Below are 26,644 nucleotides of genomic sequence, written 5' to 3' on the forward strand. Positions count from 1 at the left end.
AGAACATGCTGGATTCATTCTTACTGTTAATTATGTTCATCTTTCTGCATTGACACTTTCTAAAGTATTGTTTTTAATTCTGTAAAATGAAAACACATTCACATACACACTCAAATTGACACTCCATACAAATTACATAGGCTAGTTTTACTGTTACTTACTAGATCTGTACTATGTAATGAATAGTCTGATTTATTAAATCAGATTTTGCACAAGACTGAATTTTAATATAGTGCAAATAAGAGATTATTGTTCCAGATTGAACGATACTTTAGATGTTTTATGATCATGTTTTGTGACATTTTAGATCTCAATCTAATGATCCATCAAACATATTAATTTGTGCTTTAAGTTTGAACTTTCTTTTTAATAATGGATTCACTCGTAAACTGATCTGATCTGAACTGAGAGAGTGAAGTGTGTGTCATTGTTCTCTACAGGTTGGGTTATTGTGATCTCACAGATGAAGGTTTTGCTGCTCTGACTTCAGCTCTGAGATCAAACCCTGAACACCTGAGAGAACTGGATCTGTCTGGGAATAAAATAGGAGAATCAGTGAATCTGCTGTCTGATGTACTACAGAATCCTCACTGTAAACTGGAGAAACTAGAGTAAGATCATATTTGACTCTCACACATGAATCACAATGTAAAGTATATTTAAAGTGTTCAGCCTCTTTCTGCTGCTGTGAGTTCAGATTATTGAGCTGTAAATGATTGAACATGTTTTACTTTATCAATCAATGACACGCTTGGTGATGTGAGCTGCGTTACACACGGGATTGAAATGGTGGCTACAAAGAAATCTCTAGTGTTTATTTTGGTCATGGCTTGTCTTGAAAAACGAAGACAATGTGACGGTTGTCGTAGGAGAAGTCACACTGCAGGACTGAGAGTCAAATCTTCAGACACTGTCAGAATCTCATCGGAGGGAAAATTTGATCGCAACGGTCATTAATCGTCTGTCGGTGAACATATCAAATAGAGCTGAACCATTAATTGCAATTAACATGAAATCGATTTTGCTTATCGCTATTATGAAATCGCAAAAGCTGCGATTATTTATTATGTGCAGCTTGTCAGTGACGTACGGCTCTGATCAGTAGTAAACGCTGCTCCATCTGAAAGCACTGCGAGTTTAAAGTCGCTTTTAATATGCATTTGAAAAAGAAACACACATCAAACATCTTTCCAAACATGAGAAGCATTTATGAACCTCTTGTCCAACAAAAATACACTAAACACTTCAGGTTTTGGCCTATGATCAGAGGATACTTTTAGGATTTCCTAAATTTGTCTCAGACGCCAAATCGTGGCCAAAATCGCACAGTGTGCAGTCGGCTTAACAGTAAAACTAACCTATGTTGTGAATAGTGTCATTTATTAAAGCAGATTTTGCACAAGACTGAATTTTAATATAGTGCAAATAAGAGATTATTTTTCTTGATTGAATGATACTTTAGATGTTTTATGATCATGTTTTGTGACATTTTAGATCTCAGTCTAATGATCCATCAAACATATTAATTTGTGTTTTAAAGTTTGAACTTTCTCTTTAATAATGGATTCACTGCTAAACTGATCTGATCTGAACTGAGAGAGTGAAGTGTGTGTCATTGTTCTCTACAGGTTGAGTTATTGTGGCGTCACAGATGAAGGTTTTGCTGCTCTGACTTCAGCTCTGAGATCAAACCCTGAACACCTGAGAGAACTGAGTCTGTCATTTAATAAAATAGGAAAATCAGTGAATCTTCTGTCTGATGTACTACAGAATCCTCACTGTAAACTGGAGATACTGAGGTAAGATCATATTTGACTCTCACACATGAATCACAATGTAAAGTATATTTGAAGTGTTCAGCCTCTTTCTGCTGCTGTGAGTTCAGATTATTGAGCTGTAAATGATTGAACACATGAGCTGATCCTCAATAACATGAAACTGCAGGACTGAGAGTCACACTGAAATACACACTTTCACAATCAACATTTCAGTCTCTTGACTTTAAACAGACTCGAGCTCAACACAGTCAGAACTGAGAAATGAAGAACATGCTGGATTCATTCTTACTGTTAATTATGTTCATCTTTCTGCATTGACACTTTATAAAGGATTGTTTATAATTTTGTGAAATCACACACACACACACACACACACACACACACACACATTCACGCACGCACACACACACGCACGCACACATTTGAATGCTTTTATTTGGACCTGAAAGACATTACAAAGAAAACAAGATCCAAATACTCTGGGAAGAGTCTTTGAAACGGTGACAGATCTACAATTCATGGCTCACATACTTGTACAGGTCCTTCCATTTATAATACTCAACACATTAAGGATAAACAAAACATCTCCGTCTCCATATTTGCATGCTCCCTATAATGGCTGAAACAGAGCAGAATTTCGCAAGCCTTTTTGCCTCCTTTTTTTGCAGCCCATTTTAATATAGTGCAAATGAGAGTGAAGTGTGTGTCATTGTTCTCTACAGGTTGAGTTATTGTGGCGTCACAGATGAAGGTTGTTTTGCTCTGACTTCAGCTCTGAGATCAAACCCTGAACACCTGAGAGAACTGAATCTGTCTGGGAATAAAATAGGAAAGTCAGGATTGAAGTTGCTCTCTGATCTGAAGAATGATCCACATTATAAACTGAAGACATTACACTACTGTGAGTATATATTTTATTTCAAGCTTAAATTGACCCAATTTCAGTGACAGGTCTCATATGTGTGTAACTGGAGAATATAAGATAATAATTCAGCTCCACTTTAGTCTCTGTAAACTATTTTTAATAAGAGTTTAATTATGTGATGTGAATATGATCTATGAATAGGCGAGGTCTATATGAATATTTTCATCCATGTTTACATGCACACCTTTTGTTTCAGTTGGAATTATTTCATTCCGATTGATGAATCCAAACGTAGTGTTTACATGAACGATAAATAAAATGATCGGGTTGATGTGTGTGTTTATGTCACAAGCTTCAAATGGGAATTGAGTTTTTGACATGCTCACACTGCACGAATATTTCCCGCTGTTTGCACATACTATTCTCCTACTTTGTTTTAAACAGCAGACTTAATATTTATATATTACGGGTCGGGTCCTAATTAGGAGACAATGAGCACATGACCCGTTGTGCCGTGCTGCTTATATTTATCCCGCAGTAAAAACACCCGTACCTGCACCCGAAACTGTGGATGAGAGTCTGAAAGAAGGACTGAAGGCCGTGAGATTGTGTTGGTCATTCATGACACTTCATTCAACAACTACAACAGCTCGTACGCATCATACGTCATTACATCATTGCACACACACAGTACTTTCCAGATTCGGTTTTCAGTCTGATCAAGTGTTTACATGTCCTCTCGATCGGATTAGAAAAGGAATAAACCACCCAATCCGATAGAAATTTCATTCGGTTTGAGTTCATTCAATTAAGGTGTTTACATGAAGGCTTTTCAGTCCGAGCCGTCAATCTGATTACTACCAGATTATTTGTTTGCATGTAAATGCGTGTGTGTGATAAAGTGAGTGCTGATTATCATTTACTGTTATTAACCTTTTCCAGTTTTTCATTAAAGGGAGGTTCGGAGTAAAATCAACCTATTGAGAATGAGGACATACTCATAGGTAGCTTGCTGTCACGTGACGAATTGAGCCCGTCCACCATTTTGGGAGGATACGCTATGGGTTGCCAGGGACAACAGTGCAAGAGCAATGCAGAGACGGAGCAGGAAAGACGGCTCGAGGAATTATAATAGAAATTACGAGAAAATTAAGAATAAATGGAGAAGAATGCGGCAAAAGAAAAGGGTCCTTACAGGGAGAAACTTACTACCAATGCCAAACAAAAATGATTTTTTTTTTTTACTTTTAAATTTTAAAATACAAAAAAACTGTAATACATGGCTCCTACGGTTTCCATGACAATCGTGTGAGACACTGGAGCAGTTTTTTTACACAGCAGTGTTTTCCAGGCATTCTAAAATAGTGCGACAACCTCCTCTACTATCAATACAAACAATGAACGGTGCTGGCGGGTATCCTCCCAAAATGGCGGAAAGGGGAGGATGACGCGGTCTCTGAGGGCGGGGCGCTGTGTCGTGACGACATCTCCTCATTCTCAATAGGGTCTGTCGGTACAGGATCCGTTCCACCTGCACGATCCGTTTCACGCATGCGTAGTAGACGCAGTAGAAAACGCACATGCGCAAATGATAATTCTGTTTTGCGACGATTTACGACACTGCACGATCTGTTCCATGCATATTATTTAAAAAAAAGAAATGCATATTATGTTCCTTATTGTCTTCTGTAAACAACATTGACGTTGGGCTGTTTAATCCGGCCCGTCGAGTATTTAAAAAATCGTCTTAAGATCGCATTCATTTAGCCTTTTTCTTGCAATACTTTTTGCTATATACAGTATATATTGCGTTGCATGTATTTGACAATCGGAATACCAGATATTTCATGCCATAGCTAACAAATGTAAAAAAGGAAAAATGACATAAAAGCAGCTCATCATTCATTCAGCGCTGTTGTGGCTGCGGTGTGTGTGTCACGTAACAAGCAATGACGCGTCACCATGGAAACCAAACAGACAGCGACTTAAGCGCATAGATTTGTTGTACGTTAATGTTTTTTCCTTTTTTGGAAACTCACTGAGAAACATTTTTTTTGGTAACCGCTTGCACACCTGTTTAGTTTTTCCTTAGATTTTTCTGCTATTTAGTTTCTTTGCTCCTCTGGATTTGTGGATGTATCCTGACTGATTCCATTTACCGACCTTTATCGCCCGGCTTTCGCTAGCTACTGTCTGCCATGTACAGAACCCGGTTTTGTTCATTAAATGTTCTGATCTGCCTTTGTTTTTTGTTTTATTTTATTATACTTAAAATAAATTTGTATATTCGTTTATTTCGTTTTTTTCCACAAATGTATGACTTTTGGAAGTGCAAATTGATTGCCATATGCAGTTTTAATAAAGTTTAATTAACGTAGCCTTCTGTAATTTTTACTCTTCTAGGTGTACACTTGCAGGTGTTTTGTTTCTAATTTACTTTAATAAGGATACACAATATTTAAAAAGTATAGGCTATAATTATCTAACATCTGACTAATTAAAAATTAACCTCAAAACATAACATGCTAAATGGGGGATAACGTTACACAAATATGCCGCAAGTTGTGCCATCGCATGCGTGGTTCCGATAGTGTAGGAAAACCGTGACGTTTTCTACTACGTAATTACGCGCATGCGTGAACGGATCGTGCAGGTGGAACGGATCGTGTACCGACCATAGACAGTATAAGAAATGGACAGAGTCATCTCATTGGAACTCAATTGAGGCAAGTGAAGCCCATTTTCAGCGATTTCTTAGGACTTCCGTTCCTGACGCGCAGACTCAAACTGAGCTTGACGACGTAGATGTGACGTGAGCAACCCGTCTGTCTTCTAGTGGCTGTGGCATGAGAAATCTGAATCATTCCCTTCCGAATCTTGCAGAGACGGAGACCGTGAGTAGGAGGTGTCCATGAGCTAGGAGCAGGAGAAACTTTTGCTAAGTATTCTGATTAATTATTTTGTCATTTTGCCTCCACGTCCCCCCGATTGCCCGCGAGCTTCTCCTCCCGTCAATACGGTAATCTCTCTACTGTGCGACAGAGTGTCGCGTGGTTATGACGCAATCGTTAGCCTACTTTTACAAAAACTGTTTTTACGGGGCCATGACGTAAGATACAAGGTAATGGAGCATTTTATACATTGTCGTGTTTCTTTAGAAATAAATAATGGACAAATGGAGTCTTCAAACGCCTCAGATGTAAAGTTATTCACTGTCAAAGTGACGTCAAAATGAATGGGAGTCAATGGGATGCTAACAGCAGGTGAAGTTCTGCTACAAGATGGTGGCACGCGGCCGGCTTCAACTTCCGGTCGACTTCCTTCCCGCTTGGTACCGACAGGGTCCTTTGCACCATGACCTCGAGCCAAACACACCCCAGAAGCATCAGGAGTTTATTTAAATAACACTTGTCTGATGGCTAATGCTACCGCTAACCCGGACGTCGAGGTCACTTCCGTTATTTGGGAAAAGCATGTAAAAGTCCTGACAGAAAGCGATGCATAAGGATGTAGTGTAACGACGCCCTGTGTGTTTTTGCCATTGTCCAGTGTGGTGATGTTATTTATTAATGGTCTGTACTTTTGTTGTCTGATGAATGATTTTTTCGGCAGCTGAAAATGTGCTTGATCTTTGATGTAGGGCTGTGCAATTAATTGAATTTCGATTTCAATTTCGATTTTTGCTCCCAACAATCACCAAAATAGTATAATCGAGTAAAAACGATTATTTTGCCATTTTCTGTTTTGAAAGAACGCTCTTATTTTGTCTTGTGTTCTGAATGACACGCGCACATCCGCCCTTTCCCTATGCCGTAAACTCTCCCAGCTTCAATGTTTAAACTGATAAGACTTAAAAAGAAGTGAAAATGATAAACTTTAGTTACGATGTAATGCTGGCCCGATTGTACAAGTGACAATTCCATCATGTCCCGACTCATAAACGCGAGAGTGTAGTTTCGACGCTTGCCTTGTCCAGCGCATTTTGAGAGACAGAGAGAGAGAGAGAGAGAGACACGCAGCACCGCTGAACACTCACGCGCTGAACACAATTGCGTCTTGGAGAAAGTTTTTAAATTATTGATTTTATAATCTTTGTGGATTCATTTAAGATACTCATACAATCTACATGCTAAAGTGAATCAATGTTTGTGGGGGAATTTCCCGCATTATAAGTGCTAGATCTGCGGGAATTATTAAAATACTCATTGAAGGAGCCTATTATCTGTTACATTATTTATTTTAATAGTTCAAAAAGTACAATCAATGTTCAAATTTCGATTTTTTAAGAATTGTTGAAAGGTGTGTTTGGTGACACTTTACAATAAGGTTCATTAATTAGCATTATAACTAACTTACCTTTGTTAAGATTAACTAATAATGAACAATAATTCTACAGCATCTTAGTTAATATTAATTTCGCCATTTACTAATACGTTATTAAAATGAAAGGTTGTATTTGTTAACATTAGTTAATGCACTGTAAACTAACATGAACAAACAATGAACAGCTGTATTTTTATTAACTAGCATTAAAAAAGATTAATAAATACTGTAACAAATGTTTTTCTCATTGTTAGTTCATGTTAGTTAATACATTAACTAATGATAACTAATTAACATTATTGTAAAGTGTTACCGTGTCTTTTTAATAAATGCAACACGTTCCCAGTCATGTGAAATAATCGTGTTACATAATCGTGATTTCAATATTGACCAAAATAATCGTGATTATGATTTTTTCCATAATCGAGCAGCCCTACTTTGATGGAGAAAAAGAGTTTGAGCTGAAGATGAGCCTGTGGGGGGTGAGTTTCAGTGACCATCCATTATCTGTCCTTAAAACACATTTAGTGTCATTGAGATAACATTATCGATTTATTCATATTTTGAACTAGCTTTTATTTTATATATTTTGCATTTTAATTTTGGTTAAAGGTTTAGTAATTTTGTTGTGGTTTTTGTCTCTTTTTTGGTTAGTTTTTTTTCTTTTATTAGTTTACTTTTTATTGAAGTTAATGGCTGAAATACAAGAATTTAACGTTTTTTAATATTTAATTTTATTTCAGTTGATGTTTATTTTAGTTAAAGTAACAAATGTTTTTTTTAGTTAACTATAATAAGACAATTTGTTCAGATAATTTGATAAACTTATTAATTTAATTAATATTTATTATATTTATATTTATAATTTTTTTTACACATGCATTGAAAAGTTTGAATTTGTTTATGACCTTAAAACTTTTTCTCTAAAATCTACTTAAGTGCATGAAATTACTTTGTAGACAACAGTGTTGTTGAAATAAAGCTGAAATATAAATATTAGATGAAAAGTAAAAAATGTGAAATGTTGAAAAAACTGAAAGAAATTATTTCAAGTGCTGAAATTACTAAAGCTGGAATAAAAAGTAAATTAAAGCTTAAAAGTAATAAAAATGACAAAAGCACATAACAAAAATACTAAAACTGAAATTAAAATGAAATGAACCAACACTGGTTAGACAAATATACATTTTGCCTACATACAAACTTGTTTTTTTATTTTTTTAAATGATAAGTTAGTGGAAGGAAAAGTAAATATAGTTGACCTTATAATATATATTACATTTGTTTAACTATGTAATTCTCATACATCCATTTATTTATGCCATATTTGATTGGATTACATTAGTACTAAAAAGTTAGAAAAAGAGACTATATTAATGACATAAGAAGAATTCAAAGTTCATGATTTTGCAGTGTATTTGGGTCATTTTGTTGATATATGATTGTGTGTTTGACAGGTGATTGACATCAGTAAGAGTGTTGTTAACATGATGGCCTCTAAAGTGGAGGTGGTCATGAAGAAGGAGGAGCCTATAACCTGGGGGCGGCTGGACACGCCCCCTCCAAAGCCTCAACCGACCAATGAGAAGAAAGAGGATCAAGACCAAGAGAAAATGATCGCTTGACTCCCGCCGACACGCTCAGGCTCTCAGACAGCAGTGATCAACTAAACCTGCATCCTCACCCGCTGTATGATCTGGCAAATCTGTGAGATTATTGATTTATTTTATTGGAGTTCATAATAATCCGATATTATGATAATCTGATAATATAGATTGTGTAGGATGAGCGCAGCCGCTGTTCTTGCTTTACACTCTAATCAGTTTAGATGTGAATGAAAACGAAGCTGTGAGGGATAGAAGTACATTTACACCATCTTTACATTAATATTATAATAATATTAAAACGTTATCAAAATATAGTAAATATCAAACTAATGCATCCAAATAACTAACTAACTATCATTAACTGTTGGAGCTGCTGCAATTTTGGTTATTTTTGTATGACAAAATAATGTCAAAGTAGTGTAATAATTATGAATTATTTGTCCATTTCGCTTACAGAGACGCCGCCCACAAGCTCTTCTGATTGGCTGTGACTCGAGATTATGTCGCGTTGAACCTTATCGTATCGGGTCTGATTTCACAATGAATTCAAGTTCAGAAACAAGTTCTATTTGCATGTTTTGTAATTCTACATGTGTATGTAAGAATAGTTTTACAAATAATTATCTCAAATGTCACAATTTATGCAAGATTTACAAGCAACAAAAAACATTGCTTTTACAATTTACAATGTAAGTCAATAGAAATGTTCAACTTTATGACATTGTACAGTTCACTTCATCAAAAATAACACTGTGAAACCTGTAAAATATGTCGGTAGTGATTGCCTATTGGTTCTAGATCAGGGTTGCTGACAGTAACATTACAGTTAACCCTAACTGAATAAGATTGTGAACTAAATTAAAGAAATGAATGCCATCCCTGCAAATCTCTTTGGATGAAAGAAATCTGCTTAATATTGACGATCTATCCGCTCGCTCGCGAGAGACAGATCTGCATGTCAGGTCCTTATAGTCGCTGCGTTTGATCAAACATTGACATGTTAACTAACTATTTTGCTGACATGTTGTAGTCGTGCATCAATAGCATGTTTTGAAAAGCAGATTTAAAGGAAGTCTGTCTGTCCGACGACCGGCTTTAGCGTCCCGGCGGCTGCGTTGACGGTGAAGGCAGAGATGCTGATTTGGCGTTCGACCTCGTCCCAGGCCTTCTGCGGGTTCACCGCATTCTCAATGTCGAACAGGGAGTCATAAATCCCTGGGAAAGACTCGCCTGCGTATTTATTGTGACTGCTGGGTGCGAAGATGACATGCCTGGAAGAAACGAAAGACAAAAAGACAAACATCTAATCAGACACGGGTAATACTTAAACTGATCCACAAAACACTGTTGAGTGTTATTACCTTCTTAATGGAAGTACAGGTTATGCTAAATTTGGCATTTCACAGTGCATTGTGGGTAGGAGCAAACTATACCAAGAAAAAGCCGTTCTTTAGAGCTCTAATACTACAAAACGTCTGATTGTTTCTGTTTTTAGACTTAAACCACTAATCCTAAGTTTTAAAGGGGTCATATAATGGTACATGCACTTTTACAAGTTGATTGCACTGAAATGTCTGTTGGCAGTGCCTGTACACAACCATCCTATCATGATTAAAATCCATCCAGTGGTTTTGTTTTAATCTCCTTATATGTTTGACCATCTATGAAATCAAGCCGTTCGATATTGTGACGTCATAAGATCGTACGCCCCTCCCGCGATTGTGATTGACAGCCGTGCTTCAACACAAGACCCGCCCTGAGCAAGCTGTGACAGCCGTCGTCATAGTAGTCCGCCATTGTTGATATGCTGGAGTAGAATGGCGTCTAAGCGATTGTGGTGTTCTGTTCTTAGATGTAATAAGGAACACAGCAGTCATTTGGATGTTCCTAAATCTGAGCCGTTATAGATGCAGTGGCTGAGTTTTGTTTTTGAAGCGATATGCCCAAAGGATTGACGCGGGGATTCCCTCACGGGGATTCCCGCTTTCATGTTTACCAGACAGCTTTACAAACGAGAAAAAACGGATCGGTACCAACGTGTTACTGCTGAATCTCCAGAAGATGTGAGTGTAATGTTTTATTAACCTTTATATTAGTATTTATATTAATCTTTGCGAAATTTGCAAACCTTGCTGCAGGCTTCAGATGAATGCATCTAAGGTTTACACTCAGGGTACATTACGGCATGTTTTCTATGTACGACGTTCTCAATATAATTCATAATCCCACGTTTATAATGAACAACGCGTGGTTATTGTGTTACAAACGGTGTACCCACAGAACAGAGGGGCGGGGTGAGCAAAGCTCATTATCACACATGCACTGAAACGGCGTGCTGAAAACAGAGCTGTTTTTGACCAGGTAAAATTAGTGTTTTCTTACAATACTAATGAGAATTTTTAATTAAAGTATATTACAAACTTTTAATTTAGACCCTAAAGAATCATATTAGCTTGTACAAAAATGGCATTATATGACCCCTTTAAACGTGAGTTATGAACTTCACAGTGTAATGATAGATTGTGCTTTACCTGTAAAATGGTCTTCCAGGCAAACCCAACGGATCAATGAAAGCTCTCTCTAAATACATCAGCTGATCATTTACCATCCGCACATCCAGGGCACTGAGAGACAGATAAAGATAAGGTAACAGTTGTAATGTGTCATGAGATGTGACACAGGAACACGTCATCATATAACAGGCCATGAGACTCCATAACAGCACTGTGACACAACACCTAACCTGTGCGTAAACTCAAACCTAGCGTTTAGAGCTGAAGACTGTGCTGTTGTTTTGTCATTCATACTTAGAAGTGTCGAGCTGATCAAGACGCTGATGAAAGTCTCGCGCTGCGACCGTGAAGTTCTCAACCGCTGAGAAGAGAGAGTCTAGAAACACATGATAAAGAAAGAGGTTGACTGTCAGGAGATAAATCAAGAGCTTTGCATTTGACATGGAAATAACTGCATGTGGAGAGATGGGATGCATCCAATTCTTATACTCATATCTATGGCACACTTTTTTTTTATGTGCTACACCCTTAAAAAATAAAGGTTTTTCAAAGTCTTGGTTTTGTTTCTGGCTCTACTAGAACAGGGTTTCATGCTTGAATGTTCAAAAAAACATTTTCCCATATTCTCCATTGTTGCAGCTCCTCTCTTCCCAGTCTGTCCGTAACGCTCTGTTTAGTTCCTGTCTCTATGAAGCCCCTCCTTCTGAAAAGCACACTGTGCTCTGATTGGTCGGCTGGATCAGTGTGTTGTGATTGGTCAAGCGCTTTGAGTGTGTTTTCTAAATGTCCCGCCCCTTCCCATAACCGCCAGTTTCAACACTCCTAACTAACTCAACCAGGCCCCGCCCCTTTATTCTGCGTACTAATTATTTAAATGAGGAATATTGTGACGTGTTCGTTCCCGGAAGAAACTCAAGACTACAATGGAGGCGTTTCAGGGAGTTCAGAAACAGTGACACTGATATAGAGAAGAACTCAAACATGCTCAAACAGCAACATTACACACTAAAGAAAGATGAACATGGGGGAAAAGCATAATAGGTCCTCTTTATAAGAACCATTTTTTCTGAGTGTGAATAACATTTTAATCATCTGAAGAAACGTTTTCCACTATAAAGAATCTTTTGTGTAATGGAAAGATTACATGATGTTAAAGGTGCTTCATGGAACTCAATGCCAATAAAGAGCCTTTATTTTTCAGAAGCCGTGTTTCCACCGCAGGAACTTTCCCCAGGAAACACTTCAGGCTCAGGCTTTATTAATTATTTTATTATTATTTTATTTTAAAATTATTATTATTTTATTTTATTTATTTTTTATTTTATTATTATTTTTATTATTATTATTTTGTTATTACTTTATTAATTTAGGTGGAAACGCAGACAGCAACAGGTCCGGGGGGAAAAACAGTTCCTGGACAAAAACACGGCTAGAGTGCATGATTTGATCATACTAATCTTGCATATTAAATGATGGACAGTTTGTGTATCGAATGAGATGCCGAACTGCTGCATGGCGGCAGGATGCTTCAGTGCTAGCTGGTGAATGCTGTTAGCGTATTTGCTGAGAGACGAGGCGTATTCTGTACAGTCCAGAGGTAAGATCAGAGAATCAGCCAAACTGAAGATCAGTCCACCTCGAACACGGGCCACCGCCTCCAGCCTGCGGAAACTCGGGTCGTAGAAGCGCTCCACGATCTCATAGGTCTCGTACACGCTGTGGTAAACCGGGTAACTGCTGTAGCGCTCAGTTTTCTGGGGGAAATGGTGGTACAAAACTATTGAAATGCTGCAAATTTTAAATCTATTTTGCGTAGATGTAAACACTGACAGGACTTAAATAAATACAGTGTTGCACACAAACACACTCACCCGGTTTTTAGTGTATCTCGCCCTTCCAGACGCAATCCCTAATCTGATGAAATACGCTTCAAAATCACTACCAGAGCCCAGTTTACTGATCCTGCAGGGAGAACACACACATCTGAGATGCATGTCATGAATCTATAATCAGTCAGATGGTCTTATAGATGATTATGATCATCATGTTCCCGAAGCTGCACGTCAGTACCATGGTGCATCTCTGTCTGTGGAGTTATCTCGTTTGTGCCAGCTCTCGTACAGACTCATGCCCTCCTCTCCTTCCTCTGGACTCAAAACCTTCAGAAACATCACTTATTTACACTTTATCACATATTAACATCACATTTATACAGTGAGAAATATTGATAGTAAAACAGAACGATAGAACAATAGATAGATAGATAGATAGTCAGACAAACAGATACATAGATCTTAACTTTTCTAAACTGAATCTCACCTTCTTTGTGATGTCATAAACCAGAGTGTGTAGGGAGGGGGTGCAGTCAACCCTCAGTGTGTACATACCTGCACACACACACACACACTCCATTATGAGTGTATCTCTGATAGACAGACAGTAAATGCAGTGTTGATCTCGTCTTGTTCAGATACTGTGTGTGTGTGTGTGTGTGTGTGTGTGTGTGTGTGTGTGTGTGTGTGTGTGTGTGTGTGTGTGTGTGTGTGTGTGTGTGTGTGTGTGTGTGTGTGTGTGTGTCAGTGTCACTAACCCTCGATAGCAGAGTCTGCGTTGATGTAGGCCACGGCTCGCTCCTGCAGGACTCTGGCTTTATCCTGCAAACACACAGAAGAACAGCAGCTTTCAGCAAACTGAGATACAGAGAGAGTAGATTCATGCAGTCGTTTCATTCATTCATATTTTTTTTCCCATTCAACTTTTCATTCATTTATTCATTAGTACATTTATTCTGTAGTTCATTCATTCAATTGTTATTAATGCATTTTTTTGTTCATTCTTTTGTGCATTTTTTTCATATATTCAATGATTCATTCAGGCATTGTCTCATTAAATCAATCAAATCAATTCTTCATTTATTTCATCATTAGTTACATTCAATCAATTAAAATACATTGATTCATGTATTTAGTCACTCATTTGTTCCTTCTTTCATTCATTTACTCGTACCTCTGCCCATTCTGTGGATCCCAGCAGTCCAAACTCTTCTGCATCCCAACTGGCAAAGATCAGCGTTCTCCTCGGCCTCCAACCTGACACACACACAGACACACACACACACACACACACACAAACACATGGTCATCACCAAAGAAACTGAGAACACAATAAGTGTCCTGTTTAAACAGGCATTAAACTAGACGGTGAGATGACACACACCTCTTTTCATGAGTTTTCCAGCCGCTCTGACGTTCTCGTGCACCACAGCGGCTCCCGACACGGGATCAATCCCTCCGAAAACCCAAGCGTCACGATGGCCGCCCAGAATCACGTACCGGTCTGAACACACACAACCAAACTCAACTAGATAGTATAAAATAAAGCTACGCAAACTCTCAAACAGAGAGTAGCTCAACTCCGAAAAATGACCCCCAAAATAAACCAGATAATGTAATGTCACCTGGCTCCACGGCTCCTCGGATCCAGCCAATCACGTTGTAGATACGGGTCCATCCACTCGGCTCCAATCTGCTCCGCCAGATCCAGATTCTGCTGCGTTCCTGCCAGGTGTGGAAGCCTGGTGAACTTCCTATATATGACAAACATGAGACAAACATAATCTAGACTGGCTCATCTCCAAATGAGAAGGACAACTAGGCTAACAGACTGTGTGTCAAAGTACTTCTAATGTCTCCCGCAGGAGAACTTTGTCTTGGATGAGAAAACTGCTGCAACATCAACCCACCAAAAATATCCAGCATTCACATTACAACATTAATATTCATTCCACATTAAAACATTCTTCCCTTAACTAAATAAAAACACTATTATTAAATAAACAAAATAAAAAGATAAACACTTTTAGTTCATAAATTACCTAAAAAGGATGCAACTCCTATATTTATATGACCTTTAATCCGCCAACAATACATGCAGTTGTATCACCAGCTTATGTTTTAGATGCACTTAATATCATTCAATAATATCAGGACTAGTTTATTTGAAGGAACCTGAGATGGTGTTTAATATTCTCTGCTTGCATCTCATCCAGAAAGTCTCGCAGGAAGCTTTTCGACGCGTGTCCATGATTGACAGTAGTAGGTCGAGCAAACCAGCCTAGATGATGAGAAACACACACGTTACACCAAACCAGGTCTGAGAAATATTAGCAATCTGTTTAATGTGCATAAGAAAAAGTCATGATGAAGGTCTGTTCAAAATTAAACATCATAAATGCACTCACTCTTAAAAATAAAGGTTCCTAAAGGGGTTTTTCACAGAAATGCTATAGAAGAACCAGTTTGAGTTCCCCAGAGAACCTTTCAGTGAACAGTTCTTCAAAGAAACAAGTGTAAGGAACATTTTAAGAATCTAAAGAATATTTTATACAATGGAAAGGTTCCATTAATGTTACAGATTCTTCATGGAACCACCAATTCTACAAAAATAACCTTTATTTTGTGTAACGTATCATTGAAAGCAACAATAAACAAAGTGAGCAAAACATCCGGGGTTCACACACCATTTGATGGATTTTCATGACTTTTTTTCCATGCAGATTTGGTTTAGCATGTTTATGAAAGAATTTAACTCACAAAGAGCCATTTCTAGCTAATGCAATATTTAGAGCTGAACATAATTACACACACAAAAAAATGCATTCAGAAAATAAATATAGGCTACATCACTGTTTTATTTCCATGAGTTTCACAGATCTTTAAATTCTCTGATATTTCACTGTTGTGGGACCCTTGAACATTTCTTCAAGACTGTGTTTATCTGTAAACATATTTATCCAAATAAAAGGTATTTAAACACCTGCATTTAAATAAAGATCTATGGGGTCTCAGTATAGTCACACCTGTCCTAAATCCAGACATTCAAGACCTGAGGAATGCAGCACAGGAGATCAGGACAGGTGAGACCAACAGGTATCAAACACCTCAATTTGATTTTGACCATAAGCAACGAAAAATTCATAAACATTTGAGTTGCTATTTCTAACGAACCCTATATTTGGCCACTTTGTGTCAACATGTTTTTATGGCAAAATGATGCACAAAGGACAGTCTAAAAAACAGTGGCGGCTCCAGAGATTTTCTGTTGCAGGTGCTATGGGGATGCTCAACACTTAAGGTGCTTTGAATTGTGGGGCGTTTCATTATGGAGTTCGCATCGGACCACCCTTGGTATAGGCCTACACATGCGTACACACCCGCATTATATACTGTATATATATGTAAAAGTATTCGACGCAAGGGCTATAGACAGGGACGCAACTACCCAGTGTCAGAGGGGTATGCAGCAACAATTTTGGCAATCATCAATCTGGTGCACTTTGAGAGTTAAAAATTAAAAGCTCCAACCCATATTCAGTGTGCAAATTAAACAAAGAAAAATTCAAACCTCTTTTAGTTACAGTGTCAGTCTACATTACACTACTACATAATAATAGTTTTAATATTAATCCCATGATAGTAATAGCCATATATTGCAAAACAAATGCACTGAAAAATAAATGAAACTTTCATAATTAGTTTTGTACTAATTTCTATACTTGAGAGAGTATTTCTACTTCACATTAAAGATGTGATTGGGCCAGCCCAGTGTCAATCAAGAAAATAACCAATGGGCCGCTGATCTACGTGTTTCATGGGGTGTCAGGAGAAAAAAACTAACGCTGACTTTTTTTGACCAATGCATTACACCGGCACTAACCCAGCGCCGCCAATTAAACTAAACTAAACAAAACGAATGGGCCGCCGAAGTACGGCGTCGTTTATGGGCCGTTAAGACAAAAAAAAAAAGAAAAAAAAGAGATGTATCGGCCCAAAAAGCACGTCGGCCCACCGGGAATCTCCCGGACCCGGTAGTCCCGATGGCCAGTAGCCTACATGCCTGGATGTCACACAAAATCCTACCTGTAGCCTTTCACCATCCACTTAATTAGCTGCTGTCGCATCAATTGACATGCCATCTCCTTTTCCCTCTTTCTTTTTCTATTTTTAGTCCCCGACAGCTTTTTTGCTTTATCCATCTTTTTCGACGACAACTCACTAACGTTACTCGTTCCTGCTCGCTCAGCGCTCACGGCGCCCGCGCCCGCTCGCGATTTTTAAATTATTATTTAACTCCTATCTTTAACAACATGAAAAAGACTATTCAAACATGACATTAAAATATAAATATAAAAAATTACAGACAATTCTTGGGGGTGCTGGGCATGCAGGTGCTATGGCTATTATAGGGGGAGCTACAGCACCATCAAAAAATCTAAGAAATGCCATAATAGTCAAATAATGTCGCTATCAGCTGTCACATAAGCACCTAGAGAGTCCTGCAATGGGTTGGGTACCCGCATAAAAGTGGCTAAAACGGGTGGATTGTGACATTCCTAAACTTCACAGGCGGGGATGCGGGCGGATAATGAACTCCTTGCGGGCGGGTAGCGGATGAAGAATATGTGCAATATTTGTATGTCTAAATTGCCATTACACACTCGCAAATATGTGTTTTGGGCATCCTTAAAAATATTCTTGTTTGCCGTTACCCGACCGATCCTGTCAATTTAGGACCGACCCTGTCAATTTAGGACCGACCCAATTAATTGTTTTCCCCTTTTAGTCCGACCGACTGGCCGGTTGTAAACTTGCGTTAAGATCGACCGTTTTTTTTTTGTTTTTTTTTTAACTCTTCAAACAACTAATACAAATGCAATAAAATAATATTAATTATATTTTAGTAGGCCTAAGTATTGTGTAGGCTACGCTCTTTCTTTTAAATAAAAACCCGTCAATCAAGCAAAAATAATATTCAATGATTGTAGGGCAGGCTAATAAGCCTATGTGTTGTAGCCCAGTCATTAAAAAACCATTTAGTTTCATATTCATGTTTAAATAAAATAATATATATATATATATATATATATATATATATATATATATATATATATATATTTGTTTAAAATTGCATGTTGATTATATGAAAAAAGCATGAATAAGATAAGATGATCCCGAATATCGGGAGACAAATGATTTTGACCACTTTATTAAGTTTGTTTTTGTAGAAAGACTTTCTTTAAAGTGAATTTCGTTTTGTATTAATTGTATCTTAATTTTAACCAATGTTTAATCAACCATTTTCCTTGGATTTAATAAATAAGAGCTAATTAGTTTTGCGATCAAAAATATAGCAGGCAATAATCAGGACACGGAGAGGCGCCCGCGCGTGAACTGGAGGTAGCCTAGGCTACTTGAAGGGCCCAAAACAAAGCGCACTTTAGCGCTCATTAGCCCATTCATGAGGCTATTCGGTTGTTAAGTCGTGACGTAACCACTCTCCGATTCCGGGTCCAAAGTCCAGGTCCTCTCTACCTACCTACCGCTTTCGCTAGTGTTTTAGTTATTGAGTGTTTTTACAATGCCGCAGTGCTGTGTCCCATGTCCCGAGCAAACTCACTTCAACCTCGTAAATCTTCTTTTTCATTGATGCCGGGACTCTACCCTTAATTATGCCACCTGAGTGATGAGCTACACTAACCACTCTGTTGGTGTTAAAGGAATTTAAACCCTTTTTGACCGCCAACGGTGCCTCACTAAAGGACGTGATCGTAAATAAATTTACAGGTTCCACCATTGTTATTTCTGGACGAGAGGAGCGCTAGGACCCGGAAAAGGCTAAACGTCACGCGTGACGTCAGACTTAACAATCGGATTGTGATGTTGGGAGAGGTGCGAGATAAAAAATAAAGCACTTTAAATGGAATGATTTCAAGTGTGCGATTTAGCGCGGGCACGGGTCAGATCTGGTGCTGAACTTTGAGGGTACGGGCGGGGGCTGGTCTCCAAAAATGGACCCGTGCAGGACTCTGCACTATTACAACTTGTGCAATATTGATCATTTGTTGGTAGATGGCGCGATCCATTTTGTCTAGCAAAACTTTGTTCGCAAATGTTTGCTTGAATGTTGTGCGATTCAGTGCGAAAATGAATGGAAACACCTTAAAATGTCTCAAATCAATTCGATATACCAATTTGATCGCAAAACAGCATGTGACGTCATTACGCACAGGTTTTTATTCGCTTTAAAGCCGTTTGATGGAAACACACTTTCACGAGCTTTATTCCCAGCTAACAATTTTACGTTCTGGGAACGTTCTGGGAACGTTAGTTTTTGGTTCCCAGAACGTTCCCAAGAACGTTCCCTATTGGTTAGCCAGGAAAGTTTTCTTTACGTTAATAGAACGTTCCCTATAGGTTAGGGGAACGTTCCCGGAAGGTTCTCGGAACGTTCCTGGAAGGTTCTCCTAACGTCTACACATCCTGATATGCCTGTACACAAATTATAGGTCTACAAACAACATATTCTACATTGTTTATTGTTCAAACACTTAAAAATCCTATGAATATATTATTACAATAAATTGAATTTACAGAAACTATCATTAAATAAATAAATCAGCACACAATCCATGTTTTTGTTGATTCATTGTTTAATTATCAACCTAAAATAAGTCATCAAAAACAGCGTTAGCAAAATGTATTCAGGAACAGTAATTTACATTTAATATTTCAAACATGAAAATATTTCAATAAATAAAACTGCACAAACATTTTAATTAAAACTATCTTTTTGCAAACTGTAGCCTATAACTTAGAACAAAATTGAAAAAGTCTTCATTTATATACAATATACATGAATGTGCCAATCTTCACTCCGCTCAAAACATTTAAACTCCCAAAACCATCTGCAAATTTAACAAGAAAATAAAAAGACAATGCGTTACATGTACACACAATCCCATGCCAAAATTCAAGCCCTGTAATGGCATTAATATTCATCCGGAGCAAATGAAAAGAGTGAGGTGGGATTGTGTGTCACAAGCTGTAGGAGATATGAGAGCACGAGCACTGCTGGTATCGTGTATTTATTCAGATATTTCAGCATCAATGTGTATAGAAAAATGTATTATATTTGAAAACACTACATTGCATTTATTTATATTGCACTATTTATTATTTCAGACTACAAATCAAAAGAGGAATGTTTTATATAGGGGTAAGGGTAACCATTAAGCCTATGTACCCTTTAAGCCCACTTTCAACTCTGAAGTCAAATAAAAAACAGAGAAAATAATATTCAAGTCTAGTGAACTCTGACCTGCGAATTCGCTCTACATATAACGTATAAGTCTCACCTCCAATGAAGAATTTGAAAACCTGTAACTGCTATGTTTATGAGAGAGAAAGAGCAAAAAAGTTTGAAACTACTATCAATTTTTTTTTTTTTATCTGTGACTTTACACCTACAAATTCCACTGTCACAGGTGCTCAGTTTTGCTATAATGATGCCCTCACAGAACATGGTAATAATCAGCCATCCATGCAAAAGCAAAGGTCGGTGTAGTTTACAGGAACATCTGTCCAGGCCAACATCTGATGCCTTGATGCCTTCCGCTGGGATCCCAGAAAACCTGAAAAAAAAAAAATATATATATTACAGTTCAAAATCTATCATACATACATCTCATCTGGTATCACAAATTATCATTCCAAGTTCACTTTAAGATATGCTCAATATTAGGGCTGCACAATATTGAAAAATGTAGAGTTTATTTAGAGATATCAGCCGTATGGTTTAGTGCATGCGCGGCTCCAGGTTTGTATCTGGTAAATTACCCCACTAATAATGCCCAGAATGGTACCAAACTTCTACAGTAGTACAAATAGGTTCTGTACTCATTAAACCAGGCATTGGAAAGTTTGTAAGTACATCAGGAGTTTATTTAAAGGTCCCATGACATGCTACTTTTTGTAGGCTTTAATATAGACCTTAGTGGTCCCTAGTACTGTATCTGAAATCTCTTTCCAAAAATTCAGCCTCGGTGCAGAATTATAGCCACTACAAACCAGTCCCAGAATGAGCTTCCTTCAGACAGGCCGTTTTGGTGTCTGTAGCTTTAAATGATAATGAGGAGGAGAAAGGCGGCGCACGGTGGAGGGTGGGTGTGGCCTTGACCATCTTGCGCAACGATACCATGCATGTTTGTTTATGTTGGATATATTGCAATGGCACGAAGACACGCAGTCGTTCAAGCATTTCAGTTTGACCCAGAATCTGATCCAGATGGAGAAGCTGCAATTCAGCGGCTCCAGCAGGACGTTTCCGAATGGTAGGTTTAAAATATTATGTTTGGATACGGTACTTTATTCGGATGGTTTACAGTTATTATCATGTAGCTAACGCGAACCTACTGTTGCCTTTTCATGAGAGATCTGTAACGTCTGTCATTTATCTTATTACAATTACATCAAGCTCTGCGATCTTGAAATGCGGATATCGCGCGCGCCATATTACCAACAGGAAAACGGTTATCCAAATAACAAAGAAGTGTACAACACTCGCGTTACAGTGTGTGTATTCACACACATAAACTGCATAGCTAATGTTACAGCCAGATTCTACGTGTAACAAGCTAGGTAACCATAAACAGTAAAGCAACACACTTATATATCATTAGTTGACTTACTTGTCCGAGGTGTGTAGCTGAGCCAAAGAGATTGATCCAGACTTTAGTTTCAGACGTTCAGCAAGCCCAGCTTTGTATTGACCCTTCAGTGTTCATTTGTACATCCAATTATTGAACAATTATTATGCTTTGCTCGCTCAAAAGCCATTATGTCTCTCGTGGACAAACTAAAATCGCGCGTGCGCGTTCCTGTTTCCTAGCTCGTTTTCTCATGGGCGAGAAATATCCTCTGGGCGGGCAAAGCAGAGAAAGGGGAGGTAACATTTCTCCTTGTAACGTCATAAAGAGGGGATTCAAGATCAGCCTGATTGAGCCTCCATTTTCTCAAAGGCAGAGAAAGATAGGAAAAGCTCGATTTATACCGATTGAAATTTCTAGAAACTTGGGGACCATATACAGGCTAGGGGAACTCATATTAATGTTAAAAAACCTCAGAAATTGAAAATTTCATGTCATGGGACCTTTAAATAACACTTGCCTGATGGCGAATGCTACTGCTGACGCGAATGTTGATGTCACTTTATGAGTACAGAACCCATTTGTACTTCTGTGCTACTCATTTTCCCCGACATAGAGCAGACCGGCACACAACAAAAACTGCTGTTCGGATGTTCCCTTTTCTGATATTTTAGCATTCGTGACATTTTAATTAAAACAGAAATAAGAATTTTAGTGTAATAAGCGAAAATGAACAGTAAACCGAGATCACCTACCCCTGCAGATGTGTACAGAAGTGAAAAGCAGAAATGCTTAGACCTCTTTCCGGTTCGACCGCTGGGCGCTCCGCATAACCCCTATTGGGGGGATTTTGTAGAGGAGTGAACCTGCATAGAAAATTACAATAGATAACAAGCATAGATAAATACAATAGAAGAAAAATACAGTTGAAATAAGCAGTGCATTATGTTTTTCAGTTAAATCTGAAAACATCAGGTACAGAAACTGAATTATCAAAATGTAAAATAAGTCTTCACTGTAAAAATAAAATAACTATAAATTAATTAAATGTATCTTTGCTAAAGCTACAAGTCATTTTCTCTTTTGATGTTTGATCACCATTGGCGACACAAACAGCTGCGGGTACGTTAGGCTACTGTCCCTTTAAGACGAATGCGCAGACCTAATATAAATGACACGCATCTGTTTTCTTTCTGTTTAAAACACACAAGACTGTTTACGAGGAAACTCGCCAAGATGGGCATTTTGACAAGATGGGCTAAACTCACCTTCTTCATCTACTGACTATGGATGGCATCAAGGTCTTGTCCTGAAGAATCACAGGGCCAAACAATAGGGATTATATCTCATCTGGTAACAAGAGCAAAGCCATAACTTTAAGAACTCTAATGATATATTTACCCCCTGATATTGCATTGGGGATATCAATTCAAACATTTTTAAAGGCTAAGAGTATGAGCCACAGCTGCCCAAGATATCTGTGATAAATAACTGACTAAAGTTGTCGACCCCCTGAACCACATTCAGCATTTAAAAGTACAAAGAATTTCAGTATTGATCAATAAAAAAAAACCATACAAATACATAAATACCTTTGAGTTGGACAGTATGGTGTCAGTCTCATTGGCCAACATAATTCAAAACAGACCTAAAGAAATAAAATAAAATATACTAATGATCAGGATATCATGTTATCATAATAGTTAAATGAATTATTATTATAACTATGACCATTATAATATTGTATTAGTCGCCTATTATTTAGCTGATTATGTAGCCTACAGGCTTCTCAAGGACAATCTCACTGAAAAACCCTGGGGTTAATGATTTTAAAATGTGAGACTTATTTCAAAAGCATAAATCTTACAGACCCCAAACCTTTGAACAGTAGTGCACTGTATGTTTGAGGTGGTTTTGCTTACTAGTCATATGGTTCATAGCCGTGGAGATTGTCTTGGACAGGGGGTGCAGCAGGCCATCACAGCATGATGATCTAGGAACATAACAAGCTATTTGTCACAGAGCCAACAATATTACATGGGATTGGTTTAATAAAAGGAACCAAGCTAGAACAGAGGTGAAATGCAGAAAAGATAAATATCTAAAAATCTTAAGATAATATATTGTGAAATAAATGCATATGGAATTATTATCATGATTAAACAATAACTCACCCCTTGTTGTAGAGGCTTTTTTTTCTCTCTCGCTATTCTGAAATCACATTTTAGCAATATTGGTAAGTGACGTCACTGATTAAGTTAACAATACAGTGCATTCTTTTAGGTTAAATAAATTAGCTTACTTCCAATCACCCATTGACAAATTACCAGCAAAACTATAAAAAAAACTGTTATCTACACTAAATATGTGTTTAAAAACCCAAACTTTCATAAATAAGACCTTAACTTAACGTAACTTAGGCCTAACGTTCTCTTCTGAAACCGGTTAGCTTAGATGCTAACGGACTTTTTCAAAGACACAAAACCATTTCTTTAAAGTAAATATTCAACAGAAGCGTGTCAATTACACGTAAGAAATGTGTCAGGGACGTTTGTGTGTATTATTTGTGAGATTTTGTTGACTAAACTTACCTGAAAGCAGTGAAACCAACCGCGACAGACGGGAGTTTTGTTGTTTGTCAGTTGTTGATGATGACGTTTCTGGTTTCCACCTGCTTTCGCGCAGCTCACGTGCGCGCTCCAGTGTTTGATTACGCGCTCCAGTGTTTGATTCCGCGCATGCGCATTAAAACACTTCAAAGTCACGCAGCATTTAAATAAACATATAGAATTAAAATGTATAACATAATTTAAAATATCATTAATAAAAAGTTATTGCGAATAGATCTGAACGTTGTTGGTTATCTTATAACCTTAGGGGACCGTACTGACGACGTTGTCAGTTGGTAATCTGCCTGTTAAGTGATATTAAAATAATAACCTGCAGAGAACGTTCCCAGAACGTTCTCTTTAGGTTATACAAATAAAACCTAAAAATAATTAACTAAAAAAGACTGCCTACCAATGAGCAAAGTTATTGATTACTTAGGCATTATCTACTGCCTGATAATGGTCATTTAATTAAGCATTTGAAAAATGGTGTTAAAGCACAAAACATTGCAAACCATTCAATTGGTTTAAGAAATTAAATTAAATTAAAATTAAAATTAAATTAAACCTAAAAATAACCTACAGGGAACGTTCCCAGAACGTTCCCTTAAAGTTATAAAACTTGGTTGGACGTCACCACGACAGACCGGTACATCGGCCGCATTACTGCAGAAGCTGCACCGATCCGTCTGTCAATCTCCCGTTCCATCCTTCCCTCACTCGCGAACAAGACCCCAAGATACTTAAACTCCTCCACTTGAGGCAGGAACTGAACCAACCTGAAGTGGGCAAACCACCCTTTTCCGACTGAGGACCATGGTCTCGGATTTGGAGGTTATAAAAAGTTATAAAAATAGAACTTAAAAATAACCTGCAGGGAACGTTCCCAGAACGTTCTCTTTAGGTTATAAAATTAAACCTAAAAAATAACCTACAGGGAACGTTCTGGGAACGTTCTCTTAAAGTTATGCAGATAGAACCTAAAAATAACCTACAGGGAACGTTCCCAGAACGTTCTCTTTAGGTTATAAAATTAAACCTAAAAATAACCTACAGGGAACGTTCTGGGAACGTTCCCTTAAAGTTATAAAAATAGATCCTAAAAATAACCTACAGGGAACGTTCCCAGAACGTTCTCTTTAGGTTATAAAATTAAACCTAAAAATAACCTACAGGGAACGTTCTGGGAACGTTCCCTTAAAGTTATAAAAATAGATCCTAAAAATAACCTACAGGGAATGTTCCCAGAACGTTCTCTTTAGGTTATAAATTTAAACCTAAAAATAACCTACAGGGAACGTTCTGGGAACGTTCCCTTAATGTTATAAACATAGATCCTAAAAATAACCTACAGGGAACGTTCCCAGAACGTTCTTGTTTGGTTCCCAAAAAAATAACCAAATGGGAACCAAACGGGAACGTTAGGGGAACGTTCTGTGTTTGCTGGGCATGATTTTTTTTTACCGAACTTCAGATAATTCGATTGACAAGTTGATGGAAACATAGCTTATGATTCGGACAGTAGATTTTAAGAGTGGACTCAGAGGAGATTCACAGACTGATCTCAGGTATTACATATCAACAAAATATATGATTAAAAAAAGACATTGTGTTTATTAATACTGTGGTATTTTCATTTTACAGCCATGAAGTCCTCAACAGGTTTAGATCAAATCTGAGGAAGAAGTTTGAGTGTCTGTATGAGGGAACAGCACAGCAGGGAAACCCAACACTCCTGAATGAGATTTACACAGAGCTCTACATCACAGAGAGTGAGAGTGGAGAGATCAGTAATGAACATGAGGTGAGACAGATTGAGACACAATCCAGGAGAGCAGCAACAGAGGAAACACCGATCAAATGCAGTGACATCTTTAGACCTTTACCTGGACAAGACAAACCCATCAGAACTGTGCTGACAAAGGGAGTCGCTGGCATTGGGAAAACAGTCTCTGTGCAGAAGTTCATCCTGGACTGGGCTGAAGAGAAAGAGAATCAGGACGTCCAGCTCATATTTCCACTTCCTTTCAGAGAGAATTTGATGATGGACAAAATGTAAATGATTGCTAATTTGTTTGAATTTATAAGGTCTGTACCGATCTATGTGTATAGTTATTTTGAAGGACTTTTATTATGATACGGCCTTAACGTGCACCAACATGTGTATAAAGCACGTTCTGTTTCCGCTATGTGTATGTGCGCACACTTTCGTGAAGGACGCAGCTTATTGCATGACGGTTTTCTCCCCCCCCCATGAAGTTTTGTGCATCCCATTTGAGGGTTATAAGGTAAACTAAGTGTAATGTTTATCATTTTTGTAATTGTATAGTTTTATTGTGATGTTGGTTAATGTGTTGGAGTGACAGTGTTTGTTTGTTTTTATTGTTTGTGTTTTTGCTGTAGCTCTTACGGTGTCTACATGAGTGTCACGAATAAAACGCTAATGGAAACATCAGTTTAAGGAGT

General features: G+C 37.8%; 2 protein-coding genes, 1 long non-coding RNA gene and 1 pseudogene across 7 annotated transcripts in view; 1 reads left to right on the top strand and 3 right to left on the bottom strand.

Moving 5' to 3' along the window:
* Positions 1-26,644, top strand: part of LOC309506214 (NACHT, LRR and PYD domains-containing protein 3-like) — a 162,708-nt gene that overhangs the window by 49,612 nt on the left and 86,452 nt on the right. The window lies entirely within an intron of this gene.
* The window catches only part of LOC309506263 (glutamate carboxypeptidase 2-like), an 81,121-nt pseudogene continuing 63,670 nt past the window's right edge, over positions 9,194-26,644 (bottom strand). Inside the window, exons 17-19 of the transcript XR_014211822.1 lie at positions 11,381-11,462; positions 11,105-11,197; positions 9,194-9,844 (exon numbers count right to left, since the gene is read on the bottom strand). The product of XR_014211822.1 is annotated as a glutamate carboxypeptidase 2-like (transcript). The remainder of the gene's footprint in view (positions 9,845-11,104; positions 11,198-11,380; positions 11,463-26,644) is intronic.
* Positions 11,458-15,203, bottom strand: LOC309506339 (putative N-acetylated-alpha-linked acidic dipeptidase). Its single transcript, XM_082180204.1, has 9 exons — positions 15,094-15,203; positions 14,544-14,672; positions 14,303-14,422; positions 14,093-14,175; positions 13,677-13,740; positions 13,406-13,473; positions 13,157-13,245; positions 12,958-13,048; positions 11,458-12,840 (listed from the first exon to the last, which is right to left on the bottom strand). The coding sequence occupies exons 1-9, from the start codon at positions 15,167-15,169 to the stop codon at positions 12,448-12,450; spliced, it is 1,113 nt and encodes a 370-aa protein (XP_082036330.1). The 5' UTR covers positions 15,170-15,203; the 3' UTR covers positions 11,458-12,447.
* LOC309506441 lies at positions 19,553-25,641 on the bottom strand. Of its 4 annotated transcripts, XR_014208737.1 has the most exons (8): positions 25,527-25,641; positions 24,161-25,347; positions 23,744-23,780; positions 23,492-23,562; positions 23,162-23,217; positions 22,838-22,919; positions 22,325-22,435; positions 19,553-20,555 (listed from the first exon to the last, which is right to left on the bottom strand). It is a non-coding gene; the product is annotated as an uncharacterized lncRNA (long non-coding RNA). The 4 variants fall into 4 exon arrangements; XR_014208736.1 differs by lacking the exon at positions 23,744-23,780; XR_014208738.1 differs by having other exon boundaries at positions 23,744-25,347; positions 25,527-25,636.

The sequence above is a fragment of the Leuciscus leuciscus genome (assembly GCF_965113295.1).
Source record: "Leuciscus leuciscus genome assembly, chromosome: 9".
In the NCBI taxonomy this organism is placed as follows: Eukaryota; Metazoa; Chordata; class Actinopteri; order Cypriniformes; family Leuciscidae; genus Leuciscus; species Leuciscus leuciscus.

Excerpts from the sequence above, each read along its gene's own strand:
- LOC309506339 (XM_082180204.1), bottom strand. The coding sequence starts at position 15,169 with ATGGACACGCGTCGAAAAGCTTCCTGCGAGACTTTCTGGATGAGATGC. Across the intron at positions 13,741-14,092 it reads GATCCACAGAATGGGCAGAG|GATAAAGCCAGAGTCCTGCA; the intron begins GTACGAGTAAAT and ends GTGTGTTTGCAG. Across the intron at positions 13,474-13,676 it reads CGCAGACTCTGCTATCGAGG|GTATGTACACACTGAGGGTT; the intron begins GTTAGTGACACT and ends GTGTGTGTGCAG.